Here is a 17,271-nt window from a genome sequence, read left to right as displayed (position 1 = left end):
AGACAGGAAAAATGTATGCACGATTACTGGTTTTAGCCCCTTTATTTCAATGCTTCACTCCCTTGTATCCTTCAACTTTTCCATTTTTATTTCCAGACAACTCAAACTCTGAATTGTACTGACAAAATAATTGGTATTCGGCTGTTATAACTGAAACTTATCTAAATGACTGCATTTTGCTATAACTTAATTGCTTTATTTATAATTACAGTTTTTAATCTTTACAGATGAAAAACTGGAAAAGAAGACATTTCATACTAGATGAAAATTCCATTAGTTATTACAAATCTGATCTGGTATGTCACTATTAACCTTGACTATTTTATGTGATTATTGTCTCTAGTTAGTGCTGTTCACAGAATTACAAAATTAATTTGAATGGAATCACCGATGTGGCTTTATTGATCAATTCTCTGTAACCAAGCTGCATAAAATCTTGCATCAGGAAACATGCTGGCTGATGCAGGTTTTGCTTGCTTTGCCCACCTTCACGTTTCATGAAGATTACTTCTAAAATAATATAGTTATAATTCTAAGTGCTTTCTCACAGTATGTCAAGGAAAATGTGTCCAGCATTTGTTAGTATCTATGTTCTTCGTAAAAGAGAACCTATGTAAATAACTAGGGATAATTAAAAGTGATCTAATACACATTGGCACCAGGAGTCCAATTTTACATTGTTTTATTTCCCTAATAAGACTCTCCTGAACTCCTTGGTTCCCTGTTAAAAATATTATTGATTGTCATCTTCAAAGCCACTGTTAACCAGTATTTAAATAAGCAATCCATAGCTGGCTTTAAAACTGGTTGTTTTGATGACTGTTTGAATATATTAAGGTATGTATGTATGTAACTACAACACAATTGTGCCCATAGTTGATCTACAGCTTCTGAACATGGTACAATCCAGAATTTGCTAGCTTATATTTGCAGTAACAACCATAAGTACTTAAATAAGAAAATAATCAGGAAGCTTACTGTGGCTCACCTTCAGCCTATTCTCCTATTGAAGAAAAAAGATTGTTATTGGCATGTTACCCACAGTATTTTATATAGGTTAGGTGGACCTAAGAAGGGAGTTCTTTCAATTTCTTGACCAATACTTTATCCCTCATTTAACATTAAAAAACATGTTATCTGATGGCCTGAGTCATTACTTTTTCTGATAGCTTGCTGTGTGCAATTTGGCTGCCCCATTTTCTATGTCACAAAGCACTTCTAAAAAGCACTTTGGGACACGGGTTGTGAAATGTAATGTATAAATGCAAGACTTTCTTTCTAATATTGGTAATCTTTGTAGAAACAAGACACACATCGTATAGCTTTTTAAAAAAACAACTTAATAGCAAAAGTGGAATATTTCTGCCATTTGAGGAAGTTGATTTAAATTTATGGTAACTCCTTTCTCCAATCTGTAGCATTGAGCTTGATTGTTTAATTTCAATATGAAATAATGCCTTAAAGCTATTAGTGCTCCCAAGGTTACGATTTTGGCACAGAACTGGGGCATGTTTAGCTGGGGAGGGGGGAGCTGGTCCTCTCTTCTTTATACATGAAACATTAAACTGCTGCTCCAGATTATCTCAACCAGTTCAAACCTGTTGAATTTATGATTAAATTGACCAGATTTAGTCAGAAAAAATGAGGCCAGACTTGTTTTGTATGGTAAAATCATAAATTTATGCAATTTTTGAAGTATATTTTTATTGAAGTTTTGACAAACCGTCAAAATTTGTACAGTACAGCATAAATGCTTCTGTGTATATGAATACAGAAAAAGACAGGAGAACACAAACCCAGTTAGTTCAGTTTAATCATGAAACTTGGTGCTTCAGTTTATACGAGGAATAAGTTAGAGAAGGGTCAAAGCCATGAAAACATGGTAAAATGGTGCACACGTTCACATGTAGCGAATGCTATATTGTCTTTGGCTGTATGAGCATATGATTTTCACACCCCATGTGGCGGTGCGCCAATGCATACCTCCCCCCAACTCAAGAAATGGCTGAAGGCACTGGATACTGCAAAGGCTATGGGCCCTCACAATATCCCTGCAATAGTACTGAAGACTTGTGCTCCAGAACTTTCCACACCCCAAGCTAAGCTGTTCCAGTACAGCTTCAACACTGGCATCCACTCGGCAATGCGGAAAATTGCCCAGGTATATTCGGAGAGGCGGTGGCGTAGTGGTATTGTCACTGGACTAGTAATCCAGTCACCCAGGATATAATCTGGGGACCCGGGTTCGAATTCCACCACGGCAGGTGGTGAAATTTAAACTCCATAAAATATCTGGAATTATAAGTCTAATGATGACCGTGAAACTATTATCGATTGTTGTAAAACCCCATCTGATTCACTAATGTCCTTTAGGGAATGGAATCTGCCATCCTTACCTGGTCTGGCCTACATATGACTCCAGACCCACAGCAATGTGGTTGACTCTTAAATGCCCTCTGACATGGCCTAGCAAGCCACTCAGTTGTATTCAACTGCTACAAAATCACAAAAAAGAAATGAAACCGTATGGACTACCCGGCATCGAACCGGACACCGGAAACAACAACGGCACACCCAGCCCTGTTGACCCTGCAAAGCCCTTCTTACTAACATCTGGTGGCTTGTGCCAAAGTTGGGAGAGCTGTCTCCAAGACTAATTAAGCAACAGTCTGACATAGTCATACTCACCGAATCATGCTTTACAGACAATATCCAAGACAGCACTATCACCATTCCTGGGTATGTCCTGTCTCACCGGCAGGACAGACCAAGCAATACTGGCGGCACAGAGGTATATAGACGGGAGGGAGTTTCCCTGGGAGTTCTCAACATCGACTCTGCCCCCCATGAAGTCTCCTGGCTTCAGATTAAGCATGGGCAAGGAAACCTGCTCCACGTACCGGCCACCATCAGCTGATTAATGCTAATGTTGAAGATCACTTGGAGGAAGCACTGAAGGTGGCATCGGCGCAAAATATGCTCCAGGTGGGGGACTTCAATATATCACCAGTTGACCGAATATGGCATCTAGGAGCCTTAGCTAAACAAGAGTGGCTTGGCAGTACCACCACAGACTGAGCTGGCTGAGTCCTAAAGGACGTAACTGCTCGACTGGAACTGCAGCAGGTGGGTGAGGGAGCCAACAAGAAGGAAAAATAAATTTTACCTTGCCCTCACAATATTCCTGCTGCAGATGCATCTGTCCTTGTTCGGTAGAACAAGTGACCACCGCTCAGTCCGTGTGGAGACAAAGTCCCATGTTCACATTGAGGCTACCCTCCATCGTGTTGTGTGACACTACCACCATGCTAAATGTGACCGACTTCGACCACATCGAGCAACTCCAGACTGGGCGCTGTGGGCCATCATCAGCAACAGAATTGTATTCAACCACAATCTGGAACCTCATGGCCCGGCATATCCCCCACTCTACCATTTTCACCCAGCCAGGGGATCGAACCTGGTTCAATAAAGAGTGCAGGAGAGTATGCCAGGAGCAACATCCGGCATCCCGAAAAATGAGGTGTCAACCCGGTGAAGCTACAACACAGGACTACTTTTGTGCCAAACAGCATAAGCAGCAAGTAATAGACAGAGCTAAGCAATTCCACAACAGATGCATCAGATCCAAGCTCTGCCACATCCAGCCGTGAATGGTGGTGGACTATTAAACAATTCACTGGAGGAGGAGGCTCCACAAATATCTCCATCCTTAAATGATGGAGGAGCCCAGCACATATGTGCAAAAATGAAGACTTGTGCTCCAGAACTTGCCGCACCCCTAGCCAAGCTGTTCCAGTACAGTTACAACACTAGTATCTACCTTGCAATGTGGAAAATTGCCCAGGTGTGTCCTGTATTTATTAATTAAGTAATAGTCTTTATTGTCACAAGTTGGCTCATATTAACACTGCAATGAAGTTACTGTGAAAAGCCTCTAGTCGTCACATTCCGTTACCTGTTCGGGTACACGGAGAATTCAGAATGTCCAATCCACCTAACAGCACGTCTTTCGGGACTTGTGGGAGGAAATCGGAGCACCCGGAGGAAACCCACGCAGACACTGGGAGAACATGCAGACTCCGCACAGACAGTGACTCAAGCCGGGAATCGAACCTGGGACCCTAGTGCCATGAAGCAACAGTGCTAACCAAGAAGCAGGACAAATCCAACCCAGCCAATTACTGCCATATCAGTCGACTCCATCTTCAGCAAAGTGATGGAAGGAGCCATCAACAGTGTTATCAAGAGGCACTTAATCAGTAACAACCTGCTCATGAGCGCTCAGTTTAGGTTCCACCAGGGTCACTCAGCACCTGACCTCATTACAACCTTGCTTCAAACCTGGACAAAAGCGCTGAATACCAGATGTGAGGTGAGAGTGACTGCCCTTGACATCGAGGCAGCATTTGACCGAATATGGCATCAAGGAGCCTTAGCTAAACTGGGGTCAATGGGAACTGGCGGGGGGGGGGGGGGGGAAATCTCCACTAGTTGGAGTCATACCTGGCACAAAGGAAGATGGTTGTGGTGGTTGGAGGTCATCTCGGCTTCAGGACAATCACTGCAGGTGTTCCTCGGGGTAGTGTCCTAGTCCCAACATCTTCAGCTCCTTCATCAATGACCTCCCTTCCATCATAAGGTCAGACGTGGGGATTTTTGAAGATAACTGCACAAAGTTCAGCACCATTCGCGACTCCTCAGATAAAGAAGCAATCCATTCCCAAATGCAGCAAGACCGGACGATACCCAGGCTTGGACTGACAAGTGGCAAGTAACATTCCTGCCACACAAATGCCAGGCAATGGCCATCTCCTGCAAGAGAAGATCTAATCACCGCCCCATGACATTTAATGACATTACAATAAGACATAGGAGCAGAACTAGGCCATTCGGCCCATCGTCTGCTCCGCCATTCAATCATGGCTGATATTTTTCTCATCCCCATTCTCCTGCCTTTTCCCAATAACCCCTGATCCCCACATTAATCAAGAACCTATCTATCTCTATCTAAAAACACCGTAATTTAGCCTCCACAGTCTTCTGTGGCAAAGAGTTCCACAAATTCACCACCGTCTGGTTGAAGAAATTCCTCCTCATCTCTGTTTTAAAGGATCGTCCCTTTAGTCTGAAATTGTGCCCTCTGGTCCTAGTTTTTCCTACTAGTGGAAACATCCTCTCCACATCCACTCTATCCAAGGCCTCGCAGTATCCTGCAAGTTTCAATAAGACCCCCCCCCCCCCCCTTCATCCTCCTAAACTCCAACGAGTACAGACCCAGAGTCCTCAACCGTTCCTCATACGACATGCTCTTCATTCCAGGAATCATTCTTGTGAACCTCCTCTGGACCCTTTCCAAGGCCACCATATCCTTCCTTGGGTACGGGGCCCAAAACTGCTCACGACTCCAAATGGGGTCTGACCAGAGCCTTAAACAGCCTCAGACCTACATGCCTGTTCTTGTATTCTCGCCCTCTCGACACGAATGCTAACATTGCATTTTCCTTCCTAACTACCAACTGAACCTCCACGTTAACCTTAAGAGAATCGTGAACAAGGACTCCCAAGTCCCTTTGTGCTTCTGATTTCCTCTGCATTTTCCTATTTAGAAAATAGTTTATGCCTCCATTCCTCCTTTCAAAGTGCATAACCTCACACTTATCCACATTGTATTCCATCTGCCACTTCTTTGAACACTCCAAACCTGTCCGAGTCCATCGGCAGCTCCCCTGCTTCGTCAATACTGCCTGTCCCTCTGCATATCTGCAAACTTGGCAAATTCCTTCTTCCAAATCGTTAAATGTATATTGTGAAAAGTTGTGGTCCACACCACTAGTCACCGGCTGCCATCCTGAAAAAGATCCCTTTATCCACTCTGCCTTCTGGCAGTCAGCCAATCCTGTATCCATGCCAGCATCTTACCCTTAACATCATGGGCTCTTAACTTTTTTAACAGTCTCCTTTGCGGCACTTTGTCAAAGGCCTTCTGGAAATCTAAATAAATCACGTGCACATTGTCTAACACCCTTGTTACCTCCTCTAAGAACTCATAATAGATTTGTCAGACATAACCAATCCTTGATGAAGCCATGCTGAATCAGTCCTATTTTATCATGCACTCCCAAGTACAGCGGTGTTACATTAGCCACTTTTCAGTCCTCTGGGACCATCCCTGCCTCCAGTGATTCCTGAAAGATCACCATCAATGCCTCCACTATCTCTTTTAGAACCCTGGGGTGTAGTCCATCCGGTGCAGGTGATTTATCCACCTTCAGACCTTCGTTTCCCCAGAACCTTCTTAGTGATGGCCACTACACTCACCTGTACAACCTGATTCTCCTGGAGCCTGATGTCTTCCACTGTGAAGACTGATGCAAAGTAACTATTCCGTTCCTCTGCCACTTCTTAATTTCCTATTATTACTTCTCCAGCCCTTTCAGTGACTCAATGTCTATTTTTGCCTCTCTCGCGTTACATATATTGAAAAAAAACTCTTTATATCCTTTTTTATATTACTAGCTAGCTTACACTCGTATTTCATCTTCTCCACCCTTATTGCTTTTTTAGTTGTCCTCTGCTCACTTTTAAAGGCTTCCCAATCCTCTGACTTCCCACTAATCCTCGCCACTTTCTATGCTTTTTCTTTTGCTTTTATGCTGTCCTTGACAACCACGGATGCCTTATTCTCCCCTTAGCATGTTTCCTCCTCCTTGGGATGTATTTCTGTTGTGCCTCCCGAATAACCCCAAAAACTCTTGCCATTGCTGTTCGAAGGTCCTCCCTGCTAGGCTCCCTTGCGAATCAACTCTGGCCCAGGTCCTCCCTCATGCCTTTGTAGTTACCCTTATTTAATTGTAATAACGTTGCATCCGATTCCAGCTTCTCCCCCTCAAATTGCAGGGTGATCACTGCTCCTTAAGGGTTCCTTCACCAAGTCTGCCTCATTACACATCACGGAAAAAAAAAACATCTCTTGGACATTCCACAAATTCCTTTCCTTGGGATCCACGACCAACCTGATTTTCCCAGTCCATTTGCATATTGAAGTCCCCCCATGATTATTGTAATATAGCCTTTTTTATATGCCTTTTCTATCTCCTGATTTATTTTCTATCCCACACCCTGACTACTGCTCGGGGGCCTGTACATAACTCCCATCAGGGTCTTTTTAATCTTTGCAATTCCTCAACTCTAGCCACAGAGATTCTATGCCTTCTGATCCTATATCGCTCCTTGCTATTGATTTAACTTCATTCCTTACGAACAACGCCATCCCACCCCCTTTGCCCCTCTGCCTGTCCTTTTCGATAGGGCACATATCCTTGGATATTAAGATCCCAGTCCCCGTTCCTGTCCACACAGGGAGCAAGAATCTCAAACCTGTTGGACAAGTTCAAGGACAGGCTCCTGCAACCCTATCTCCTCCTGTATCCCTCTACCTGCCTCACTCACAGCCACATCCTCCTGTCCCAGACCACTGGCCGAATTCAAGGTATTTAATTTTAGGGGTGTGACTGCCTCTTGGAACAGTGTCCAGGTATCTCTCCCCCTCTCTGATGTGTCGCAGCATCCGAAGTTCAGAATCCAGCTCATCAACTCTAAGCCGGATTTCCTCGAGGAGCCAACACTTACTACAGACATGCTCACTGGAAACCACAAAGGGGTCCACCATCTCTCACATCATGCATGAACAATACACCACCTGACCCTCCATCTCTATTTTATTTACTTGTTTTTAATTTGTTTATTCATTTTTTTATTTAAACTTTTTTATATACCTCCCTATTACCTAAGTCTCAACACAATTTCTAACCAATAATTTAAATGGATATTCAAATTTAGCGCAGCCCCCTATTATATTAGCCAATCAAATCACATCCCTCCTGTAATGCAACTTAGTTTTATGTTAATCCGAACTCGCTGTCAGTTTCAGAGAATCAAGAGTAGCACTTGCCTTCCCCCACACAGCACTCTGCTTCTCCTGGTCAGAGCTCCTTAAATGAGGTAGGCCTTTATATCACTTACCTTCCCAGGATGCCGTCTGGATCTCTTCCTGCAGACAGATTGACAGTTATAAAGCAAGAAGAAAGAAAACAAAACAAAACGGGGAGAAGCACTGCACCAAATTACTACACTGCTCCAAATGACCAAGTTTCAATCCCCACTCTCTCACTCAGGCTGTCTCCAACTTCACGTGCACAAAGCTTAGTGATAGTGCGCTTACTGCCTCCCTCTTCTTTACAGCTCAGTTAAGCTGAGATGACTCACACTAGTTAGGCTTCAAACAGAAGATTGCAATTTACACCTTTTGCCTCTAATCAGGCTTCAGGTGATTGACAGATAATTGCCATTCAGCAATTTGGGTGGGGGCAGCTCCTTTTTGCCAGCTAACTAGGTCACTGAATTTATAACTGAAAAACAGGAAAATTAAATTTACCACTTACCTCTTTAATTACCCACACTGCTCCAAATGACCAACTTTCAGTCCCCACTCTAGCTCTCTCACTTACCATTGCTGAATGCCCCATGGGTTACCATTGATCAGAAACTGAACTGGACTAGCTACAAATGGCTACCAGGGCAGGTCAAAGGCTAGGAATCCTACGGTAACTCACCTGACCCCCCAAAGCCTGTCGACCATCTACAGGGCACAAGTCAGGAATGTAATGGAATACTCCCCGCTTGCCTGGATGAGTGCAGCTCCAACAACACTCCAGAAGCTCGGCACCATCCAGGACAAACACCCCGCTTGATTGCTCTCCCTTCTACAAATATTCAACCCCTCTACCACCGACAAACAGTGGCAGCTGTGTGTACCATCTACAAGATGCACTGCAGTAACTCACCAAAGTTCCTTGGACAGCATCTTCCAAACCCACAACCATCTAGAAGGACAAGGGCAGCTGATACCTGCGAACACCACCACCTGGAGGTTCCCCTCCTAGTTGCTCACCACCCTGACATGGAAATATATTGCTGCTCCTTCACTGTTGCTGGGGTGACATCCTGGAACTCCGTCCCTAATAGCACAGTGGGTGTACCTACATCTCAAGGAGTGCAGCAGTTCAAGAAGCCAACTCACCACCACCTTCTGAAGAACAACTAGGGTTGGGCAATAAATGCTGGCCTAACCAGCAACACCCAACACCCGATAAGTGATTTTTAAAAAAATTATACCAGTGACAGATTATAACATTTTCTCTGCTATGAGACTTGCCTGTACCTCTGAAGGAGTCAGTTAACGATTCTTTAACCCCAAAAGAAAGAAAAAGAAATAGAAAGAAAAACATAGATATGAATTCTACGGGAATATTTATATATAACCACAAGACTCAATTTCCCCCCTCCCTCAAATATACTAATGTTTATTATTGTCACAAGTAGGCTTACATTAATACTGCAATGAAGTTGCTGTCACAATCACCTAGTTGCCACACTCTGAATTCTCCCTCCGTGTACCCGAATAGGCGTCGGAGTGTGGCGACTAGGATATTTTCATTAACTTCATTGTAGTGTTAATGTAAGCCTACTTGTGACACTTAATAAAGATTATTATTATTACTACCTCCCTAGGGGCAAGAGCTCCCAAAAGGGGACATCTCGTGGGAGGGTGACCTCCTCCACCACCCAGCATACCCACCACCCAACATACCCTCTACCCAACTGAGGTGTAAACAGTTATTACTGCCCTAAGCTCACTTGAGTGACCACTGTCACTACCTGCATAGCCAACTAAATATAGAGGACGAACCCAAGAAAGACTAGATATCCAAGGATTAACTGACCATTCCCTGGCTTGCCCCAGTACCTACTCCCGGCGCCAACCACAGAAAAAGAAAGGAACCCAGTCTTCTCCAGCATACGTATGCATGTACCTTCATAGGAGATAAGCAGGTACTCCAGAATCCCAAAACAAGAAAAGCACAAATGAAAAACACTATTCTAATAGTTCTAACAGGGGTCTCCCCACCTACAATAGAGGGTCATATCAACCACCTCTATACCAAACCATCTCCCCGCTACCCTACTGTGGCGCGAATCATATCCTCCGTCCTTTCTCGATGAACAGCACAAACAAGATGACATGAAACCAGTGGTTGGAGCCCTCGACCGACTCTCGGCCTCGAAGATCGGATACAATGTGTTCCACTGAACCCGAAACGGCCAGCCTTCCACTCGAGATTGTGAAAACAGCCAGTTCACATATTCGGCTGGAAATTGATCCCCAGCTTCACCCGGGAGACACAAATACTCAATCTCCCTGAATCAACCAGGATGTTTGACACCATGCAGCAGGATTTCTAAGGACTGAAGGTGAGCCCCACTGAGAAAACGGCCCTACCTCTAGAATTCTCTTCTCCACTTCAACCATTCTCTTTTTGGATATCTCGCAGTTCATCAACACCAATAACCTGTTCTAGGGAGCCGAGACTGTTGAACACAATTTCACTTGATGGCAGTCATCATCTCGATGCCAACGTCATTGCCGAAGCGTAGTCCCGCTCACCAGCGAAAGCACAAGCTGGGCCCCACCCCGGCTGCCTCGGATCACCTGAATCAAACAAGGCGTTTCGTGACTTAACTCTGCTCCCCATCACCAAAGTTTAGCTAGAATCTTCCAGGAACATCGCACAGATCAAATCCTGGGTTGTGCAGTATGATTAAAAAGAGTAGCGCCAGAGCTCTCAAAAGCGCAGCCACTCCTGCGTTTACATGCAATATTTTTAAAGAAGCCAACTAATAAATTAAAAATTCGGTTGTGATTAAAATCTCTAAACATTAACATTTTGTTTGGACAAATCTCTTTACCTTGGAGGAGTGTTGAAATTAAATGAGTTTAGTAGCAGCTTGCAGGGATTCGCCAGAGTAGAACATAGAACAGTACAGGCCCTGCAGCCCACGATGTTGTGCCGACCATTTATCCTAATCCAAGATCAACCTAACCTGCATCCCTTCAATTTACTGCTGTCCATGTGCCTGTCTTAGAGTCGCTTAAATGTCCCTAATGACTCTGACTCCACCGCCTCTGCTGGCAGTGTATTCCACACACCCACCACTCTGTGTAAAGAACCGGCCTCTGACATGTCCCCTATACCATCCTCTAATCACCTTAAAATTATGTCCCCTCGTGATAGCCATTTCCACCCTGGGGAAAAGTCTCTGGCTATCAACTCTATCCATGCCTCTCATCACCTTGTACACCTCTATCAAGTCGTCTCTCTGCCTTCTTTGTTCCAGTGAGAAAGGCTCCAGCTCCCTCAACCTTTCTTCATAAGACATGCCCTCCAGTCCTGGCAGCATCCTGGTAAATATCCTCTGTACCCTCTCCAAAGCATCCACATCATTCCTATAATGAGGCGACCAGAACTGGACACAATATTCCAAGTGTGGTCTAACTAGAGTTTTGTAAATATGCAGCAAAACCTCGTGGCTCTTAAACTCAATCCCCCTGTTAATGAAAACCAACATACCATACGCGTTCTTAATAACCCGATCAACCTGGGTGGCAACTTTGAGGGATCTATGTACATGGATCCCACGATCCCTCTGTTCCTCCACACTTCCAAGAATCCTGCCTTTAACCCTGTATTCAGCATTCAAATGTAACCTTCCAAAATGAATCACTTCACGTTGATCAAGGTTGAACTCCATCTGCTACTTCTCAGCCCAGCTCTGCATCCTGTCAATGTCCTGCTGTAACGCGCAACAAGCCTCAACACTATCTACAACCCTCCCCAAACTTTGTGTCATCGGCAAACTTACTAACCCACCCTTCCACTTCCTCATTCAAGTCATTTATAAAAACCACAAAGAGCAGAGGTCCCAGAACAGATCCCTGCGGGACACCACTGGTCACTGACCTCCAGGTGGAATACTTTCCATCCACTATCACTCGCTGTCTTCTTTCAGCCAGCCAATTCTGTATCCAGACAGCCAGATTTCCCTGTATCCCATGCCCCCTAACTTTCTGCATGAGCCTACCATAGGGACCCTTATCAATTGCCTTACTGAAATCCATTCACTGCCCGACCTTCATCAATGTGTCTCGTCACATCCTCAAAGAATTTAATGAGGCTTGTGAGGCATGACCTGCCCCTTACAAAGCCATGCTGACTATCTTTAATCAAACTATGTTTTTCTAAATAATCATAAATCCTATCTCTCAGAATCCTTTCCAGTATTTTGCTCACCACAGACGTAAGACTGACTGGTCTGTAATTCCCAGGGAGTTTCCTATTCCCTTTCTTGAACAGGGGAACAACCTTCGCCTCCCTCCAATCATCCGGTACTACCCCAGTGGAAAGTGAGGACAGAAAGATCATTGGCAACGGCGCAGCAATCTCCTCCCTCACTTCCCGTAGTAACCTTGGGTATATCCCGCCAGGCCCAGGGGACCTATCTATCCTGGTGCTTTTCAAAATTTCCAGCACATCCTCCTTCTTAATAGCAACCTGTTTGAGTCTATTAACCTGGTTCACACTGTTCTCATGAGCAACGAGGTCTAGTGAATACTGAAGCAAAGTATTCATTTAGGGCCTCCCCCATCTCCTCATACTCTAGGCACAAGTTCCCTCCACTATCCCTGATCGGCCCTACTCTCACTCTGATCATCCTCTTAGTTATCACATAAGTGTAGAACGCTTTGGGGTTTTCCCTAATCCTTCCCGCCAGGGATTTTTCATGCCCCCTTCGAGCTCTCCTCAGTCCATTTTTGAGTTCGCTCCTGACTACCTTGTAACCATCTTGAGCGAGTCAGCTCCTTGCTTCCTCAACCTTACGTAAGCTTCCTTCTTCCTCTTGACTAGTAGGTCCACTTCTCTTGTCATCCAAGGCTCCTTCACCGTACCATTTCTTCCTCGTCTCAGTGGGATAAAACTATTCAGCACTTGCAGCAAGTGCTCCTTAAACAATCCCCACATTACTGTTGTGCATTTCCCCAAGAACAATTGTTCCCACTTTATGCTCCTCCGCTCCTTTCTAATAGCAGTATAATTTTCCCTCCCCCAATTAAATACCTTCCCATACTGTGTGTTCCTATCCCTCTCCATGACTATGGTAGAGGTCAAGGAGTTGTGGTCACTGTCACCAAAATGCTCTCCCACCGAGACATCTGACACCTGGCCTGGTTCGTGCCGAGCACCAAGGCCAATATGCCCCCCCCCCCCCCCAAGTCGGCCTATCTACATATTGAGTCAGGAATCCTTCCTGGACACACCTGACAAAATCTGCTCCATCCGAACCATTTGCACTAAGGAGGTTCCAGTCAATATTAGGGAAGTTGAGGTCACCCATGACAAGAACTCTGTTACTTCTGCACTTTTCCAAGGTCTGCCACCCAATCTGTTCCTCTATCTCTCTGCTGCTATTGGGGGGACTATAGAGAACTCCCAATAAAGTGACTGCTCCTTTCTTGTTTCTGACTTCCACCCATACTGACTCAGTAGACAGACCCTCCTCAATTACCTCCTTTTCTGCAGCTGTGGTGCATTCCCTAATTAACAGTGCCACTCCCCCTCCTCTTTTACCTCCTTCCCTATTCTTCTGAAAACATCTAAACCCCAGAACATCTTAACAACCATTCCTGCCCCTGTGAAATCCATGTCTCCATAATGGCCACAACATCGTAGTTCCAAGTACTGATCCATGCTCATAAGTTCATCTCCCTTATTCCTGACACGCCTTGTATTAAAACAGACACACTTTAACCCATTCCACTGAGTGCAACTTCAACCCATTCCACTGAGTGCAACTTTGCCCTATCAACTGTCTATCCTTCCTCACAGACTTGCTGCATACTATTTCTGCCTGTTCATCAGCACGGTAGCATGGTGATTCGCACAATTGCTTCACAGCTCCAGGGTCCCAGGTTCGATTCCCGGCTTGGTTCACTGTCTGTGCAGAGTCTGCACGTTCTCCCCCTGTGTGCGTGGTTTCCTCCGGGTGTTCCGGTTTCCTCCCACAGTCCAAAGATGTGCAGGTTGGGTGGATTGGCCATGCTAAATTGCCCTTAGCGTTGGGTGGGGTTACTGGGTTATGGGGATAGGGTGGAGATGTGGGCTTGGGTAGGGTGCTCTTTCACAGAGCCGGTGCAGACTCGATGGGCCGAGTGGCCTTCTTCCGCACTGTAAATTCTATGAAATGAAACAGCTACGCTATCCTCTGATCCATAGCTCTGGTTCCCATCCCCCTGCCAAACTAGTTTAAACCCTTCCAAAGAGCTCAGCAAACCTCCCACCCAGGATATTGGTGCCCCTCCAGTTTAGGTGCAATCCGCCCTTCGTGTACAGGTCCCAGCTTCCCCAGAAGATATCCCAATGATCCACATATTTGAAGCCTTCCCTCCTGCACCAGCCCTGTAGCCACGTGTTCAGCTGGACTCGCTCTCTGGTCCTTTCCTCACTTGCACTTGGCACCGGTAGCAATCATGAGATCACTGCTCTACTTGTCCTGCTCTTTAGCTTCCAATCTAACTCCCTAAAATCACTTTTTAGTTCCTCATCCCTTTTCTTAGCTATGTCGTTGGTGCTTATGTGCACCACCACTTCTGGTTGCTCCCCCTCTCCCTTAAGAATCCTGTAGTCTCGATCCGAGAAATACCTGGCACCCGGGAGGCAATATACCTTCCGGGAATCTCACTCGCGACCACAGATTCTCCTATCTATTCCCCTCACCATTGAGTCTCCTATCACTATTGCTTTTCTACTCTTTCCCCCCCCCCCTTTTACTGATGTACTGTTGCTTATCTTGATGATGTTGACAGTGTTCCTCAAGATGCCACCAGAGCTCTGCAGAAACATTAAGATAAAACTGTTTGAGCTACTAATTTTTGCACTTTAAAACAAAATAAATGTTGATCAGGATGTGCCTCTTTTCTTGCCCTGTAAATCTGCTTTTTCTGGAATGGATTGCTGCTCAGATACTTCATCACCTATTTCCTTTGCAGAATTACTTGGATTAATAGTTTTCTGACTTTTACACGGATATCAACATATTTAATTTTGTATTTACTTGATATATAAATTGAACAATTTGCCTTGCAAGTTTGCACAGCCCCTTTACTTGACTGCTGTAGTTTGCAAAATGCACTGAATCAAAATTACTAATCTAACCACTTCCTGGCACCTGAAAGCTGTGAAATACACCTGTTTCTTGATTGCTGATTGCAAATCTATTAATTTATACTATAAATTGGAATTTTTTAGAAAAAATGCAGAAGCCCTTACTCAGTAATTATTACATCTGTAAGTGATGGCCAGTCCCAAAGATTATTGTGAACTTTTTGAAAGAATATTGGTCAGCGGGGTGGTTTACATTCATAATGAAACCATTTTTCTTCTCTTGCAGGATAAGGAGCCACTTCGTAGTATACCACTTAAAGAAGTTATTAAAGTTCAGGAGTGTAAACAAAGGTTAGAATTATCCTTTTACTTTAGATCGAAGTCACCCGTGTTTGATGAAGCAGTTGTATTTATTACAGTGTGATCGATCATTCATACATTGAGCTATATCTTTTTAAATTTAAAGTTGTGCGTACTCTTGACGGATTCTACTCTGTTGACTGTTGGCAGATCACGTGAAATAACCACAGCCAACAGGGTGGTTAATGCAGAAAATTGTGAAGGACGGGTACTTCTTAGGGAAAATGTTGTGGATTGGAAGATTTTGTTAGTAAAGAGTTGAGACCAAATCAAATGGGAATAACGGCATAGCCTTTAGGGAGTGCTAGAGAATTGAGATTTCTGTTTAATATTTAAGTTCAAGTTAAAATCTAACTTCACTTTGGTCATAAGAATAGAAAAGCAGAATATTTTTAAAAGGTGTGAAGTATCTGAAGTGATCTCCTTGAAAGCTACAACATTCTGAGGGGGTGAGATTGTTTCTGTCAGTTGGGGAGTCACAGCGGTATGGTCTCAGTAAAGGGCCAATCATTCCCGACTGAGATGAGTATCAATTACTCAAAAAGTTGTGAATCTTCGGAATTCTACCCCAGAGGATTGTGGATGCGCCGTCTTGAATATATTTAAGGTTGGGACAGAGACATTTTTGGTGTCTCGGAATTGAGGGATATGGGGAGTGAGCGAGGAAAATGGAGTTGAAGCCCAAGGTCAGCCATGATAGTAATTTCTGTTGTTTTTATGTCATGGAACAACAAACAAAGAGAATGGTGATTGTTGTAATCACAAAACAAAGCATTGTCCAGTTTGCGTATGAATGGCAGAATAATGAGCAGCTTTGCAAGCAAAAAACATGAATCTTGATTCAGACTGACACTTGGCAAAAAAAACTGAATCGAAATGTGGAAAAGAATTCACGGTCGGAAATTGTTGAACTCCATGTTGAGCTCCGGAGAGGGTGTAAGGTGCCTAATCAGAAGTTGAGATACAGTTCCCTGAGCTTACATTGAGCTTGACTGGAACACTGCAGCTGGCTGAGATCAGGAACGTGAGTGTGAGGTCAAGGGGTGGTGAATTAAAACGGCAAGCAACCGGAATCTTGGGTTCATGCTTGTGGACTGCTTCACCCAAGAGGAGTACATTGGTCCTTGTACAGTAAGGAGAGAGGAGATAAAGGCAGGTATTACACCTCCTGTTATTGCATGGGAAGTAGGCAAGGTGTTGTGATTGAGTGGGTGGTGAGGTAGAGGTAGAGCTTCCCACCTCATAGAACCCCCCCCCCCCCACAACCTAAACAGCTCACTTCTACCTCCTTCCCAAAGTCAGTTTATATATTTGGACTGGAGATCAATAAGGTGCAAAATACATTTTTAACTATGGTTTATTTGAAAAAAAAAGAACAAACTTTTGTTGAGATGAAAGTACAAAATATATTGTCCTCAGTGACACTTTGACTTATTAAGTGTCAACATAATGCTACCCGAACCTTAAACTAACAAATATATCTCAAACTTCAAGAACTTTCAAAACTTTAAAACAAAACTTACAACTTTTTAAAGTTAAAATTAAGTTTAACCGGGGTGGCATGATAGCACAGTGGTTAGCACAGTTGCTTCATAGCGTCAGGGTCCCAGGTTCGATTCCCGGCTTGGGTCACTGTCTGTACGGAGTCTGCACGTTCTCTTCGTGTCTGCGTGGGTTTCCTCCGAGTGCTCCGGTTTCCTCCCACAAGCCCCGAAAGACATGCTGTTTGGTCATTGGACATTCTAAGTTCTCCCTGGGTTTACCTGAACAGGCGCCGTAGTGTTGCAACTAGGGGATTTTCATATAGTAAGTCTACTACAGATAGTAAAAGTTTCTACAAATATATAAAACA

At 44.3% G+C, this 17,271-nt stretch overlaps 1 protein-coding gene across 9 annotated transcripts in view; it reads left to right on the top strand.

Moving 5' to 3' along the window:
* Positions 1-17,271, top strand: part of LOC140393171 (pleckstrin homology domain-containing family A member 1-like) — a 123,597-nt gene that overhangs the window by 88,835 nt on the left and 17,491 nt on the right. For all 9 annotated transcript variants that reach the window (XM_072479301.1, XM_072479303.1, XM_072479299.1 and 6 more), the window contains 2 exons: positions 228-296; positions 15,346-15,410. In XM_072479301.1, coding sequence (XP_072335402.1) covers positions 228-296; positions 15,346-15,410 — 134 coding nt within the window. The remainder of the gene's footprint in view (positions 1-227; positions 297-15,345; positions 15,411-17,271) is intronic.

This window comes from Scyliorhinus torazame, chromosome 16 (assembly GCF_047496885.1).
Source record: "Scyliorhinus torazame isolate Kashiwa2021f chromosome 16, sScyTor2.1, whole genome shotgun sequence".
Taxonomy (NCBI): Eukaryota; Metazoa; Chordata; class Chondrichthyes; order Carcharhiniformes; family Scyliorhinidae; genus Scyliorhinus; species Scyliorhinus torazame.
Note: the sequence above shows the minus strand (reverse complement) of the source record. Positions and strands in the feature narration are given on the sequence as shown.